This window comes from Scyliorhinus torazame, chromosome 4 (genome assembly GCF_047496885.1).
Source record: "Scyliorhinus torazame isolate Kashiwa2021f chromosome 4, sScyTor2.1, whole genome shotgun sequence".
Lineage (NCBI taxonomy): Eukaryota > Metazoa > Chordata > Chondrichthyes > Carcharhiniformes > Scyliorhinidae > Scyliorhinus > Scyliorhinus torazame.
In genome coordinates this window covers 150,403,517-150,420,828 of record NC_092710.1, presented here as the reverse complement: position 1 = coordinate 150,420,828, position 17,312 = coordinate 150,403,517, and the positions used below count along the sequence as shown (strand labels likewise).

General features: G+C 47.0%; 1 protein-coding gene across 2 annotated transcripts in view; it reads left to right on the top strand.

The window, feature by feature from the left end:
• Nucleotides 1-17,312, top strand: part of LOC140410533 (disintegrin and metalloproteinase domain-containing protein 17-like) — a 103,329-nt gene that overhangs the window by 79,768 nt on the left and 6,249 nt on the right. For both annotated transcript variants that reach the window (XM_072498756.1, XM_072498755.1), the window contains exons 15-17: nucleotides 31-158; nucleotides 9,420-9,498; nucleotides 15,794-15,882. In XM_072498756.1, the coding sequence (XP_072354857.1) occupies nucleotides 31-158; nucleotides 9,420-9,498; nucleotides 15,794-15,882 (296 nt within the window). The remainder of the gene's footprint in view (nucleotides 1-30; nucleotides 159-9,419; nucleotides 9,499-15,793; nucleotides 15,883-17,312) is intronic.

The window sequence follows — 17,312 nt, the reverse complement described above, 5'->3', positions numbered from 1 at the left end:
CAGTATTTGAAATGATTTTATTACATTTAGAGACGGATGATTCCTGTAAAGTTTGCTGCAGAGATAATGGAATTTGCAGTCCATATATAGATACAAACAAACAATTTTTATACCTACGCAAAGGAAAGCCCTGCACTGTTGGATTCTGTGATGGACATGTAAGTCGTAATTGTTATTACTGAATGATTCTGAATTGTGTGTTTTCATGGTCTATGTACAAGAACACTTTGATGAGAAAAAGTTTACTTGCCGTTTGTTACATTTTCATCTTGTCAAACCGTCATATCTTAAATCACTCTTGCAGGTGAGTTACAACTCCTAAAACTAGCAGTGTCTATCATTGTCTTAATATCTGTGTAAACTGCAGGTGTCATGTCCTGTAAATAAACTGCAAACCATGTATTATCTTTTTTTAATGGATTTTGGACAATTTTATGATTCCTTGAATGCAGTCGAGCACGCAAGCCAACAATGTTTAAAGTTATTATAAATGGACAAGTGACTAATCTAACAATGATAAAATAGTTCTATATTCACAATAGAAAGTATTCTAACTCACTGCATAAGCCAGGTAATAAAACAAGCTTTAAAAGATAAATTGCATTTTTGTGAACAAATGTTTTAATACATAGTACTTCTCTTTCAGGATTATTAATCTATCTCTTCAGAGGTTTTCTAACTAATTCGGACATGGTTCATCTGAGATTTTAAAATTATCTGTTCTAAAAGCTTGGTACATCTGAGATTTTAAAATTATCTGTTGTGAAGGGTATTTCCCAACTGCCTGCTGATAACCAGAAACTTGCTTTTAAAAAAATATGTGCTGAGCTAGTTGACCTCCAAGGAAAACTCTTGGGCATCCTGGATTTTGAATAGATTTTGAAAAATGTTTTTATTAAGGCATTTTATATATATATATATATATATATATATATATATATATATATATATATCAAACACAATCAAAACCAAAAGGAGAACAAACAGGAAATCTTATAACAAATAAATAACCATCCCCCCCCCCCTCCCTCCCCCCGCATCCCACCCACTCAGCCTCCTTTGTTTTTTTAAACCCCAAAGTCCACCCCACTCCCCCTGCTGACTTAACTATCCTGGAAGACATCGATAAACGGCTTCCATTTCCGGGCAAACCAAGATGAAACTCCAGACAAATTTGATTTTTTTCCATCCTGAGGAATTCTGAGAGGTCGCACACCCACACCCCCGAGTTCAGCGGTCCCGAGTCCCACCATCCCAACAAGATCCCTCTCCGGGCTACCAAAGAGGCAAAGGCCAAAACGTCGGCCTCTCTCACCAGCTGGACTCCTGGGGTTACAGGGATAGGGTGGAGACGTGGGCTTGGGTGGGTGCTCTTTCCCACGGCTGGTGCAGACTCGATGGGCCGAATGGCCTCCTTCTGCACTGTAAATCTATGATTCTATGACTCCCAAAATTGCCACTTCTGGACTCAGAACCATCTTCACCCTGAGCACTTCAGACATCACGTCAGTGAACCCCCGCCAGGATCCCTGCAGGTTCGGACAGGCCCAAAACATATGGCCTCCATCAGCTCCCAAAAAGGCCTTTGAAATAAAAAGTGGAAGGTTCTGAAACGCTAATAATAACCTCGGGAGTACAGTCATCTTCACAGACTGCACCCGCCCCCGCCAATGACAATGAAGCACATCCCACCTCTTAAAATTCACCTTCCTTTGCTCCACCAACCGGTACAAATTCAGTTTATGCAATTGCTCCCATCCCCGCGCCACCTTGATACCCAGAAAGCTAAAGCTTGTCCCCACTACCTTAAACCGCAGCTCGCCCCAACCTCCTCTCCTGTCCACTCGCCTGGATCAGAAAGACCTTGCTCTTCCCCATGTTTAGCTTATACCCCGAGAACCGGCCGAACTCCACCAAAATGTCCGTGATACCTCCAATACTTTCCAATGGGTCTGATATGTAGAGCAACAGATCGTCTGCATATAGCAAGACTATGTGCTCAGCCCCCCCGTACTATCCCCTGCCAACCCCTTGACACTCTAAGCGCCATTGCCAGTGGCTCTATCACCAAGGCAAAGAGCAATGGAGAGAGAGTCACATTCTGTCCCTCCGAGGGCCTCATTATAACATTCAACAAACGCCTAACGTTAGCCGACAGATGCTTTCCCTTAACAAACCCAGTCTGGTCGTCTACTATCACCCCCAGCACACCGTCCTCAATCCGCGATGCCAGGTGTCCACATTCAGCAGTGATATCGGGCGCTAGGTCCCACACTGCTGCGGGTCCTTATCCTTCTTCATAATTAAAGATATTGCGGTCTGTGATAACATGGGGGGGGGTGGTGGGGCGGTTGGAGGGAGACAGCTCCCCCTTCTCCCTCGCCTCATTGAATGCCCTTCCCAGCAGGGTCCCCAGGTCACCCAAAAACCTTTAATAAAATTCCACCGGAAAACTATGAGGGCGGGGGGACTTCCCTGCCTGCATTGCCCCATACCCTCCAGCACCGCCACCAGTCCATGGGTGTTCCCAGGCCCTCCTCCACCTTGGGGAACTCCAACCTGTCCAGGAATCATCGCATATCCTTTCTCCTCCCCCTCCTCTTCCCCCCTCTCCCCCCCCTCCCCGCCACCTGGCCGGGAGCTCCGATTGATAAAGCCTATAAAACTCCTCAAATACCGGTTTACTCCCACGGGGTCCAGTACCACTCCACTCCGTCCTTCACTCTTCCAATCTCCCCCGTTGCCTCCTGGTTCCTGCGTTCCACCCGCAAAATATCATCTACCAGCCTTGCCAACTCTGCTCGCTCCTCCTTCTCCCTGTGCGCCCGGATCAATATGAACTCTTCTTGCTCCCCCCCCCCCAGCTTAGAGACCGAGACCTCCCCTGTATCATTGAGTTCCACATACCCGCGGATGGTGGCCCACAACCAGTCACATACCTAATCATCCGCCAGCAACCCTATGTTCAGCCTCCACAGCAGGCGCTGGGCTTTCCCCGTCCACTTGCAAGTCCATCCAATGCGGCGTGTGGTCGACAACATCATCGCCGAGTACCCCCGCCAATAACGTCTTACCTACCACAAAACAAATCAACTCGAGTACACCCTGTGCACATGGGAGAAGTACGAAAACTCCTTCAGCCTCCCAAACCTCCACGGGACTAAGCCCCCCCAATGCGCTTCATGAATCTATTCAGCTCCTTTGCCACCACCGACACCCTCCCTGACCTCAGGCTCAACCGGTCCAACCTTAGATCAATGACCATGTTGAAGTCGTGTCCCCCCACCATAATCAGTCGGTGCAAGTCCAGGTCCGGAATCTTCCCCAACACTCGCCCCATAAACTCCACATCGTCCTAATTTGGGGCACAAACATTTACCAGGACAACAGGTATCCCCTCCAGTTTCCCACTCACCATCACGAACGCCCCCCCACCCCGGCCCGCAGAATCTATACTATATTCCCCACCTCAATCTTCAAGTGTGTTTATTGTAAAAAGGCCATGTCTGCCTTCAAGCTCCTCGGGTGTGCAAAAACATGCAACTGTTTAACTGGTCCACTCAGCCCACTTATGTTCCATGTGACCAACCTGGTCGGAGAGCACCCCGCCTCTCTCCTCTGCCGATCAAGCACACCCCTTAGGCCAGCCCCCGGCCCGTGCCATGTGCCCCTCCAGACCCACGCTTAAATGTTCACCGTCACCACTCCAACTCCCTCCCATGCTACGCCACAGCGACAACAACTTTGTCAGCAACCTCCCCTCCCCTTCCCTTAAACAAAACAACAACCCCATCCCCCCATCCTATACTATCCACCTGATCACCCCCCACTGCGCTCCCATTAACTAGCCCGCTCAGCCAGCCTGGTAGCCCCCACCCACGGCGCCTAAGTCTCCTACCCCCCACTGGTTCCTCTCGCACACCTCTCAAGCAACAATGAAACCAGAAATAAAAAAGATGGACTCGCCCTCAATCGTGACAAAACATCTCGAAGGAGAAAAGTTCTCCAACAACTACTAACAAAAACTAAGATACAAGAAAATACAGACCGAAAAAACACCCAACTCTTAACACCTCCTCCGCAGTTCAATGTCCTCCTTCCCCTGTCAGCCCATTGCCGTTTAAGAACTCCATTGTCTTCTCTGGTGTTCCAAAATAGTGCTCTCGTCTATTAAAAGTCACCCAGAGGGGCGGCACGTGGTGTAGTGGTTAGCATTGGGACTACGGCGCTGAGGACCCGGGTTCGAATCCTGGCCCTGGGTCACTGTTCGTGGGGAGTTTGCACATTCTCCCCATGTCTGCGTGGGTTTCACCCCCACAACCCAAAGATGTGCAGGTTAGGTGGATTGACCACGCTAAATTGCCCCTTAATTGGAAAATGGAAAACAAAATAATTGGGTACTCTAAATTTATTTTTTAAAAGTCACCAAGGCGTGCCAGGTACAACATCTCAAATTTCACTCCCTTTTTAAAGAGGGCAGCCTTCACCCGGTTAAACCCGGCACTCCACTTCACCATGTCAGCATCCAAGTCCTGGTGCACTCGAAGCTCACTCTCCTTCCAGGTGCATCTTCTCGTCTGCCTCGCCCATCTCAGTATCTTCTCCTTGTCCAGGAACCGGTGAAGACGCACCACCATCACCCTCATTGGCTCATTCACCTGCGGCTTCCTCATCAGCGCCCTATGCGCTCGGTCGACCTTCAGGGGCCGGTCAAAGGTCCCCTTCCCCCATCAGCTTCACCAACTTCTTGGCTACATACAAGCCAGTGTACGCTCCCTGATGCCTTCAGGCATCCCCACGATTCTTAGATTCTGCCTCTAGGAGAAGTCCTCCACCTTTTCCCTTAACCGCTGCGGAGTCTCCCGCATCACAGCCATCTCGGCCGCCAACGAGGCAAGCTGCTCCTCATGCTCCCCCACCGCCTCCTCCACTTTGAAAATGAAAATCGCTTATTGTAACAAGTAGGCTTCAAATGAAGTTACTGTGAAAAACGTCTAGTCGCCACATTCCAACACCTGTTCGGGGAGGCTCGAACGGGAATTGAAAATGCGCTGCTGGCCTTGTTCTGCTTTACAAGCCAGCTGTTTAGCCCACTGTGCTACTTTCCGAATGGCCTAGCCCTGGGACTCCAGCCTCTGCTCCACCCGGTCAATTCCCACTTTCAACGGCTCTCCCACCTTGGCCAGTACTCCTGGGCCTCATTCCTCTGTTGGCTAAACTTTTCAGTTATAAAGTCCACCAGTTGCTCCGTCAACCACTGGACAGGCAAGGCAGACCCATTACCTTCCGCCATCTTCACCTGTGGTGCACGAAGATTCCCTTGCTCTAACTGCTCCCTTCTTCTTGACCCACTTCTGGTCCCACCAGCCCCACCAGTGGAGTCAAACTTTTCTCCAGCCAGTCCTACACTTCTTTTCTACAAAACATCCACCCTACAAGCAGGGAAATGGTCCAAAAAAACAGCCTTTACATAGAGACCACACCTCTTGCAATTTGGTCTATTGCATTCGCTGTTCCCAATGTGGTCTCCTCTATATCAGTGAGACCAAACGTAGACTGGGTGATCACTTTGCTGAATACCTTCAGCCTGTGCGCATTCAGGATCCTGACATTCCCGTTGCTTGCCATTTTAACACAAGATCCCGCTCCGATGCCCACATGTCTGTCCTTGGCCTGCTGCAGTGTTCCAGTGAACAAAGAACAAAGAAATGTACAGCACAGGAACAGGCCCTTCGGCCCTCCAAACCCGTGCCGACCATACTGCCCGACTAAACTACAATCTTCTACACTTCCTGGGTCCGTATCCTTCTATTCCCATCCTATTCATATATTTGTCAAGATGCCCCTTAAATGTCCCTATCGTCCCTGCTTCCACTACCTCCTCCGGTAGCGAGTTCCAGGTACCCACTACCCTCTGCGTAAAAAACTTGCCTCGTACATCTACTCTAAACCTTGCCCCTCTCACCTTAAACCTATGCCCCCTAGTAATTGACCCCTCTACCCTGGGGAAAAGCCTCTGACTATCCACTCTGTCTATGCCCCTCATAATTTTGTATACCTCTATCAGGTCGCCCCTCAACCTCCTTCGTTCCAGTGAGAACAAACCGAGTTTATTCAACCGCTCCTCATAGCTTATGCCCTCCATACCAGGCAACGTTCTGGTAAATCTCTTCTGCACCCTCTCTAAAGCCTCCACATCCTTCTGGTAGTGTGGCGACCAGAATTGAACACTATACTCCAAGTGTGGCCTAACTAAGGTTCTATACAGCTGCAACATGACTTGCCAATTCTTATACTCAATGCCCCGGCCAATGAAGGCAAGCATGCCGTATGCCTTCTTGACTACCTTCTCCACCTGTGTTGCCCCTTTCACTGACCTGTGGACCTGTACTCCTAGATCTCTTTGACTTTCAATACTCTTGAGGGTTCTACCATTCACTGTATATTCCCTACCTGCATTAGACCTTCCAAAATGCATTACCTCACATTTGTCCGGATTAAACTCCATCTGCCATCTCTCCGCCCAAGTCTCCAGACAATCTAAATCCTGCTGTATCCTCAGACAGTCCTCATCGCTATCCGCAATTCCACCAACCTTTGTGTCGTCTGCAAACTTACTAATCAGACCAGTTACATTTTCCTCCAAATCATTTATATATACTACAAAGAGCAAAGGTCCCAGCACTGATCCCTGTGGAACACCACTGGTCACAGCCCTCCAATTAGAAAAGCATCCCTCCATTGCTACCCTCTGCCTTCTATGGCCTAGCCAGTTCTGTATCCACCTTGCCAGTTCACCCATGATCCCGTGTGACTTCACCTTTTGTACTAGTCTACCATGAGGGACCTTGTCAAAGGCCTTACTGAAGTCCATATAGACAACATCTACTGCCCTACCTGCATCAATCATCTTAGTGACCTCCTCGAAAAACTCTATCAAGTTAGTGAGACACGACCTCCCCTTCACAAAACCGTGCTGCCTCTCACTAATACGTCCATTTGCTTCCAAATGGGAGTAGATCCTGTCTCTAAGAATTCTCTCCAGTAATTTCCCTATCACTGACGTAAGGCTCACCGGCCTGTAGTTCCCGGGATTATCCTTGCTACCCTTCTTAAACAGAGGAACAACATTGGCTATTCTCCAGTCCTCCGGGACATCCCCTGAAGACAGCGAGGATCCAAAGATTTCTGTCAAGGCCTCAGCAATTTCCTCTCCAGCCTCCTTCAGTATTCTGGGGTAGATCCCATCAGGCCCTGGGGACTTATCTACCTTAATATTTTTTAAGACACCCAACACCTCGTCTTTTTGGATCACAATGTGACCCAGGCTATCTACACCCCCTTCTCCAGACTCAACATCTACCAATTCCTTCTCTTTGGTGAATACTGATGCAAAGTATTCATTTAGTACCTCGCCCATTTCCTCTGGCTCCACACATAGATTCCCTTGCCTATCCTTCAGTGGGCCAACCCTTTCCCTGGCTACCCTCTTGCTTTTTATGTACGTGTAAAAAGCCTTGGGATTTTCCTTAACCCTATTTGCTAATGACTTTTCGTGACCCCTTCTAGCCCTCCTGACTCGTTGCTTAAGTTCCTTCCTACTTTCCTTATATGCCACACAGGCTTCGTCTGTTCCCAGCCTTTTAGCCCTGACAAATGCCTCCTTTTTCTTTTTGACGAGGCCTACAATATCACTCGTCATCCAAGGTTCCCGAAAATTGCCGTATTTATCTTTCTTCCTCACAGGAACATGCCGGTCCTGTATTCCTTTCAACTGACACTTGAAAGCCTCCCACATGTCAGATGTTGATTTGCCCTCAAACATCCGCCCCCAATCTATGTTCTTCAGTTCCCGCCTAATAGTGTTATAATTAGCCTTCCCCCAATTTAGCACATTCATCCTCGGACCACTCTTATCCTTGTCCACCAGTACTTTAAAACTTACTGAATTGTGGTCACTGTTACCGAAATGCTCCCCTACTGAAACATCTACCACCTGGCCGGGCTCATTCCCCAATACCAGGTCCAGTACCGCCCCTTCCCTAGTTGGACTGTTTACATATTGTTTTAAGAAGCCCTCCTGGATGCTCCTTACAAACTCCGCCCCGTCTAAGCCCCTGGCACTAAGTGAGTCCCAGTCAATATTGGGGAAGTTGAAGTCTCCCATCACCACAACCCTGTTGTTTTTACTCTTTTCCAAAATCTGTCTACCTATCTGCTCCTCTATCTCCCGCTGGCTGTTGGGAGGCCTGTAGTATACCCCCAACATTGTGACTGCACCCTTCTTATTCCTGATCTCTACCCATATAGCCTCACTGCCCTCTGAGGTGTCCTCTCGCAGTATAGCTGTGATATTCTCCCAAACAAGTAGCGCAACTCCACCTCCCCTTTTACATCCCCCTCTATCCCGCCTGAAACATCTAAATCCTGGAACGTTTAGCTGCCAATCCTGCCCTTCCCTCAACCAGGTCTCTGTAATGGCAACAACATCATAGTTCCAAGTAGTAATCCAAGCTCTAAGTTCATCTGCCTTACCCGTAATGCTCCTTGCATTAAAACATATGCACTTAAGGCCACCAGACCCGCTGTGTTCAGCAACTTCTCCCCGTCTGCTCTGCCTCAGAGCCACACTGTCCCTATTCCCTAGTTCTCCCTCAATGCTCTCACCTTCTGACCTATTGCTCCCGTGCCCACCCCCCCGCTCAACGCAAACTGGAGGAACAACATCTCATCTTCTGGTTAGGCACGCTACAGCGTCCGGGCTCAACATCGAATTCAACAACTTCAGATGATTAGCTCTACCCCACCTCGACCCCTTTGATTTTATTTTAACTGACATTTACCTTTTATTTCTTTCTGGTCTGTCTTTATATATATATTTATATATATATTTCTTCCCCCCCCCCCCCCCCTTAGTCTTTCCCCTTATCTTATCTCCCCTTTCCTTACCTTTTCTCCCCTTTGCTTCCCTCCCCCCTTTTCTCATTTTACCCCTCTCCCACCTCTTGCCCCTCCCCCCACATCTACATCTGCCACAGCTTACCCTCCGATTTTAGTTTCTCTGCTGTTTGGCCTTTCAAACCTTTTATTCTCTCGGGGGACTGCCATTAGCACTCTTTTCCTTTGGTTTCTGTGGCTATGACTCATCTTTCATTCCCTCACCGTACAGTATAATTACTGTAAATGGAAGGTCTCTGATAGGGTGGGAGGCAGGAAAATTAAATGGCAGATGGTGCAAGGCAAAAGGAGATGATAACGGGCTACTTAAAAATCTGGGAAAGGTATAAATGACAAAGTAGAACCATCAGCTGCTGTATAAAGCAAAGTACTGCTGTCACTTTCACATTGACATGCACTTGAAAGCTTTTCATTGACCTAATGGTAGCAATATAGTTCTTTTTTTTGGTTTGCTTCTACAGGGCAAATGTGAAAAACAAGTGCAGGATGTCATAGAACGATTCTGGGATTTCATTGAGAAATTGGATATCAACACCTTTGGTAAGTTCACACACAGAGTTTATAGTCTCCCACCTTGTTTTGTCCACCATCCTCAAAAAAAAATCACATATTTGTCCTCCCAGTGAGTTGAATTTGTGATTTTCGTCAAAAATTATTCCCAACCTTTGTACACATTTTTAAACAAGTTGGTTTTAGATGAAGGAAAATGTTCTTAATATTTTGTGTCAAGTAACTTCCTCACATGCAGTGACTGTTAATTCTGTCATAAGAACATTTGAAATGGGGCTCGATTCTCCACTCCCACGCCGGTTGGGAGAATCGCCTGGGCTGCAAAAATTTCCGGGGACGCCGGTCCGCCGCCCTCCCACGATTCTCCCAAGCGGCGGGAACGGCCCGGTCAAGTTTCGCAGGCCGGAGAATCGCCGGAGACTCGCCGGAGACACCGAAAATGGCGATTCTCCGGCACCCCCGCTATTCTGAGGCCCGGATGGGCCGAGCGGCCAGGCCAAAACGGCGGGTTCCCCCCGGCGCCGTCCACACCTGGTCGCTGCAGTCGTGAGCGGTGCGTGAACGCTGGGGGGCGGCCTGCGGGGGGGTGAGGGGGGGATCCTGCACCGGGCTTTACCTGAAATGTGGGGTGGCCCGCGATCGGTGCCCACCGATCGTCGGGCCGTCCTCTCTGAAGGAGGACCTCCTTCCTTCCGCGGCCCCGCAAGATCCGTCCGCCATTTTCTTGCGGGTGGACTTAGAGAGGATGGCAACCACGCATGCGCGGGTTGGCGTCTAGACCGGGGACGTTCCGCGCCGTTGTGAACCTTGACGGCGTTCACAACGGCGCGGCCACTTCGGCGTTAGAGAATCGCGCCCCTGATGTCCTTTAGCTCCCAGATTACTCTAGGCATGGTCAAACTCTCAGAATGGAAATATGTTTGCAAATGATTCCTAGCCTTTGACCTGCCCTTGTAGCCACCATATTTATGTGGCTAGTTCTGTTGCATATCTGGTCAATAGTAACTCCCAGGATGTTGATGGTGGGGAATTCAACAAAGGTAATGACATTGAATGTCATGGGGAATTGGTTAGATTCTCTCTTGTTGGATATGGTCATTGCCTGGCACTTGTGGGGCAGGAATATTACTTGCCACCAGGATATTACTTGCCACCTGTGAGCAGAAGCCACATCTTACTGCATTTTGACGTAGGCTGCTTCATTATCTGAGGAGTCGCAAATAGTGCTGGAAATTGTGCAATTATCAGTGAACATCCCCACTTCTGCCATGATGGAAGGGAGGTCCTTGATGAAGTAGCTGAAGATGGCTGGGCCTAGGACACTACCCTGAGGAACTCCTGCAGTGATGTCCTGGGGCTGAGATGATTGACCTGCAACCGCCACAACTATCTTCCTTTGTGGCAGGTATAACTCCAACCAGCGGAGAGTTTTCCCCTTGATTCCCATTGACTCCAGTTTTGCTAGGGCTCCATGATGTCACACGGTCAAATGCTACATTGATGTCAAACGCTGCCACTCTCACCTCACCTCTGGAAATCAGCTCTTTTGTCCATGTTGTCCAGGGCTGTAATGAGCTCTGAGGTTGAGTAAAGCTGGGGACCCTTTCAGTGAGCAGGTTAATGCTCGGTTCGACTGCCAATAACAGCTAATAAGGAGGGAGTTCCAGGATTTTTACCCAGTGACAGTGAAAGAACAGCAATATATTTTCAAATCAGGATGGTGAGTGACTTGAAGGGGACTTCCAAATGGTGGTGTTCCCATATATCTGCTGCTCTTGTCCTTCTAGATGGTAATGGTTGTTAATTTGGATATTTTCATCACTTTACTGATAATGGAGAGTAGAATGATAGGGCGGTAATTGGCTGGGTTGGATTTGTCCAAATTCTTGTGTACAGAATTTTCCATATTTCCGGGTAGATCCCAGTGTTGTAGCTGTACTGGAACAGCTTGGGCTAGGTGCACGGCAGGTTCTGGAGCACATGTCTTCAGTACTATTGCCGGAATATTGTCAGTGTCCGTAGCCTTTGCAGTATTCAGTGCCAGCAGCCATTTCTCGTTATCATGTGGGGTGAAGCGAATTGGCTGAAGACTGGCATCCATGATGCTGGGGACTGAGGAGGACACTGAGATGGATCATCCACTCGGCACTTCTAGCTGAAAATTATTGCGAATGCTTCAGTCTTGTCTTTTACACTGATGTGCTGGGCTCCTGCATCATTGAGGACGGGGACATTTGTGGAGCCTCCTCCTCCAGTGAGTTTTTTTAATTGTCCACCACTATTCACGACTGGATGTGGCAGGACTGTCGAGCTTAAATCTGACCTGTTGGTTGTGGGATCACACAGCTTTGTCTATCATTTGTAGTTTATGTTATTTGCCATGCAAATAGTCCTGTGTTGTCGCTAAACCAGGTTAACATATCATTTTTTGGCGTGCCAGTGCTGCTCCTGGCATGCCCTCCTGCACTCTTCATTGAACCAGGGTTTATCCCCTGGCGCAGTGGTAGAGTGAAGGATACGCCTGGCCATGAGGTTGTAGATTGTGGCTGAGTACAATTCTGCTGCTGCTGATGGCCCGCCTCACGAATGCCCAATCTTGTGTTGCCAGATCTGAATCTAACCCATTTAACATGGTTTGGCAGGCAACACGATTGAGGCACTTAGTCTCCACAATGACTTTGCCGGGGTCACTCCAACAGATAATGTCGTGGACAGCGACATCTGCAGCAGACAGGATGGTGAGGGTGAGGTCTAGTTTGTTCTTCCTTCTTGGCTCCCTCGCCACCTGTCGCAGACCCAGTCTAACAGCTATGTCATTTAGGACTCTGCCAACTTGGTCAGTAATGGTGCCACTCTTGGTGATGGACATTGAAGCCTCCCATCCAGAGTACATTCTGGATATGCAGGGACATGAGGCTACGGATTGTGGTTGACTACAATTCTGCTGCTGATGATGGTCCACAGCGCCTCATGGATACCCAGTTTTGAATTAGATCTGTTCGATGTCTATTCCATTTAGCATGTTACGATGAAGAGTATCCCCAATTTGAAAACTGGTCATGCCATGAACAGATGCATTTATGGCAGGCCTGTTGTGGGATGAGGTCAAGTATGTTTTTCCCTCCTTTTGGTTCCTTCACCTGCCGCAGACCCAGTCTAGCAGCTATGTCCTTTAGAACTCTGCAGCTTTGTCTATGACGGGGCTATTGAGCCATTCTTGAGTCACTCACGCAGACTACATTCTGTGCTCTTGCCACCCTCTGCTTCCTCCTAGTGGTGTTCAACATGGTGGAGTACAGCTGTGAGAGGAGGGCAATACGTGGTGATCCACAGGAGGTTTCCTTGTCCATGATTCACTTGATGCGATGATACTTCTTGTAGAGTTGAAGTTGAGGACTCCTAGGGCAACTCTCTCCCGACTATACCACTATGCCGCCCCCTCCGTTGGGTTGGACTTGGAAGTACCCAAGATGGTGGTGTCTGGGACATTATCTGTAAAGAATGATTCCATAGGTATCACTGTGTCTATGTTGCTTGACTAGTCTGTGAGACAGTTCTCAAACTTTTGGCACAAGCTCTGAGGTGTTAGTAAGCAGAACGGGGTCAGCCGTTGTTGTTTCCAGTGCCTAGGTCAATGCCGGGTGGTGTGTCCAGTTTCATTTCTTTTTATTGACGTTTAAGAAGTTTGCTACAACTGAATGGTTTGCTAGGTCATTTCAGAAGGCACTTGAGTGTTAATCACATTGCCATGAGTCTGGACTCACATGTAGACATCATAGACCAGGGAGATTTTCTTCCCTAAAGGACAGTAGTGAACCAGATGAGTTTCTACAACAATTGACAATGATTTCATGGTCACCATTAGACTTTTAATTCCAGGTGTTTTATAAAATTCAAATTCCATCACCTGCCTTGGTGAGGTTTGAATCTGGGTCCCGAGAATTACCCTGCATCTCTGGATTACTCGTTCAGTGACATTGCTATGCCATTACCTTCCCCATGAGTTAGCTGATCTAAACAGTAGGGTTTTGCTTTAGTATCGCAGAATTTTCAGACCCATGTAGAAGGACGGTGAAAGCTTTTCTTGGATCTGTCATCTCAGGTATTTGATTTGCTTGATAGTAAAAGGAATGATCTGCAGTTTGTCATTGCTTTGTTGACTATGCTTGCATATACACACTTAAAAATTTTTTTTCGAGTGCCCAGTTCATTTTTTCCAATTAAGGGGCAATTTAGCGCGGTCAATCCACCTACCTTGCACACCTTTGGATTGTGGGGGCGAAACCCACGCAAACACAGGGAGAATGTGCAAACTCCACACGGACAGTGACCCAGAGCCGGGATCAAACCTGGGACCTCAGCGCCATGAGACAGCAGTGCTAACCACTGTGCCACTGTGCTGCCCTACACACACTCTTTCGGCCGAACTCCAAACTAAAATTGACGCATTCAAGGAGGCGTGTGGAAGAATTGACCTTTGGCTCAATATCCAGAAGAGAAAAGGTCTGCTTTGTAGAGCTGGGTGTTGGGGCGCCGAAAGCCCATGAGCAATGGTTGGTTAGTGCAGCTCGGGCATAAAAAAATTAATGAAGACTAATTGAAGCCAAATTGGTTGTCTGCTTAGTGCAGCTTGGGGGCTGGGACACAAAAAGCACATGAGGAATGTGCTTGATGAAGCTGGAAATGATTGCTCAGTGCACCCGGAGACCTAGGATCGTGCCAGTGTTTAATGCTGGGGTGCAGTCTTGAAAGCTCAGTGGACACAGTCTGGGAGAAGAGTTTGAGCAACTGGGAGTTGTGTGATTGTTGGGGCAATATGAGTTGGAGTCCTGTTGGCTGACAACTCATTGCAGGGAGATTATGCAAGAGGACCGCCAAGCTGAGTTGGAGTGTTGCTAACTTTTGCCTTAGTTTAATTGCTCTGTTCTATCGCCTTTGCTCTTGAGTCGTCAGGTATCTTTCTGATACCGCCACGTGGTTCAAGTCCGGGTAATGATCAATAATCCAATACACCGCTTAGTAAGAGTTAAATCAAAGCACCTTTATTATATACAGTAATCAATACTCATGCATAAATTCTACGTCTAAGTTACTTCTTACAACTAACGGGCCAATACTTAACTTGGAAATGGCCCACCAGGTCAGGGAAACGAATGGCCTTTCGTTCGGGTTCTGAGCCTGCGGGATTCGAAGCTGGTACGGATTGATAGCTAGGAGCGTCTATCTCGTTGTGAGCGTTGAAGTAAGACTTACTGGATGTTTCGCGATGGCTGGACCGGTCACTGTCAAGGGTTGGTCAGCGTTGCTGAGTGACCCGGTCAGAAGAAGAAGCAGCAGGGTGCGGAAGGGTGGCAGAAGGGGTAGCAGAAGGGTCGATTTGAACTTGGACTCTATTCTTATAGTCCCCAGGGGCTTTCCCGCCTTTTGGGGCGGACCCTGTATCTGGTTCCAAGTGATTGGACTTCGTCCCAATCACTTGGTTCGATTTTCTCCAATGCTGGAGCGATTCCTTGATCGATGGGCGGTCTTGAGGTGATCGTTCACCTCCCTTTGTGTAGGCTTCTGCTGGCCCCGACGAGTCTGGGTTGGCTTTGTGTGTCTAAAATGTTGCACATTGTTCCCAGGGATTGCTCATTACTATGCAGATGGCTGGTGTTTTGTTGTGCTGATGGTTACTGGTATCGATCTTGTCTGGCCTTCCCAGAGGTGAATACACAGTCTACCTGCAGCTGCTCGTTTTAGTCCTGTTGGCTGATTTTCCCATCAGCCTTTGCCGTTCGCCATTTTAAATCGGGAGTTAGCCATTTTAACTGGCTTGAGAAGTCACTGTTGAAGGATAATTAAGTTAAATCCTTGAAAGAGAGGAGTTGAAATCCCTCTTGATAAGCAAAAGTTGAAAGGACTTTGTGATCCACAGTGATCACTGATGTCTGGGTGGGTTGCTGAGAAATTTGTTGGATCTGTTTTGGTTGTGTCTGCCATTTAGTGTACAGTTTGTGTTTGACTACAGTTTACCTGTTTGACTCGTGTTAATTCTGGATGTTAGACTGTAGGATAGATAGAATTGACTGTTTGCTTTGTTGACTCTTCTAAAGTAAAATAATCTTATTTAAAAGCCATGGAATCTTGTGGCTTTATTCTCTTAGTAAATAACTTGCATTTCAAATTTCATCTGTTACAAAAGTTACTGGTCCATAAACAGATTGTAACACTTTTGTCTTTAAATTGTTTTATTAGTAATTGAGAGGCAGCAGATGAAATTTAGTAAAAATGGTCTCATCACTGGTTGATATTTGTCTGTAAATGTGACTACTTCCTTTTACAGGGAAATTCCTAGCAGATAATATTGTTGGGTCCGTTGTCGTATTCTCTCTGGTGTTTTGGATTCCCCTCAGTATTCTCGTCCATTGTGTGGTAAGAAAGTCATACATTTCCAAAATAGTTTGTTCATAATACTTGGGGGCTCTGGATACCAATGATGTCTAATGTTTTTTGGGTCAGTTTTTAAACATTCTTTGAGGTTAAAAAGTCCGATAGCGGTGTTGAAAAGCTATGGTGTAGAATGCCAGAAAAAAACAAATCACTGGCAAAAAGGGAGATATTATAAGGGATTTGTTTTTTCAATAGCAATCTGGTTGGACCAGGGAATGCGCCACCAGGAGTGATGTAAGCAGAATCCTCTTAAAGGGAGGTGGATAATATATAAGTTTTAAAGGGAATGAAAAAAGCAGGGAAATGGACCAAATGGTAACTTTCATAGAACTGGCATAAGAACAAAGGGCTGATTCAATTCCTGTTCCATTCTGTAGTGTTACAACAGTTATGCGAGGGAGATAATGGGCAACAATATAATTCCATAATTAGGACATTGTCATTTTGCCCAAAGTGAAAGTCCCAAATAAGTTTGAACCTACATTATTCTTCGAAGAATGCCAAAGACAGGATGCACATTTCGTGTTTCTTTTGAAGTTCAAGTCAGTTAAGATATTTGTGGTGCCACAGCCCACAAAATAGCATCAAAATTGGGCACAATTTTCTAAAGCCTGAGTCCAGTTTGCTATAAAGGTTTGGAATCTTGAGCCTGTTTAATAATTTAACTGATTCTAGTTTGGTTATCAATTTTCAGTGCTCTGTGTGAATCGTTTATGTATAATTGAAGTGAAAGTGTCAAATATCTTCATTATTCAAAAGAATCAAATTATTCAGAAGAATTAATGTAAATCAGCTAAAAGTAAACCAGTTTTTTTACTACCATTATAGTGAGCCACATGCAAACCATACTTAATAAGAAATTGTTTCCACGTTTTAGTCACAGTAACCTGAAATGTATGACCACTTAAGGAAGCTGGTCAACGTATAATGGTATTAAATCCATAATCATAAAAGTGTTTTTCTTTATATCCAGCATGAAATCAGGGCAGTAAATGTTACTAAAACCGACAGGCATGGTACTAGTATTCCTGGCTTCAAGCAAAACCAAGACCCAACATAAGAAACGCATTAAGGGAACATAGCCAGCTACTCCATAATTTCTTCCACAAATTCAAAGGAACCCCCCTAGATCTATGCATCATCTTCATGACTGCCTATTTCCACTGCCTGACCTTTCCCCACATACCTCATCTGCTCATTCAAACCCCCATTCACACCTTTGTTACCTCTGGACATAATCCCAACACACCCGTGGCTATTTTCCCACATTCCCCCATGCGTAAGAATGAGGTCATCCAAAGCTTTGTTGTCCACGTCGTATCTTGCACAAAGTCCTGCTCACCTATTGTCCCTGTGCTTGCTGACTTGTCATAGCTCCTGGTCGAGCAATGTCTTGATATTATGATTTTTAA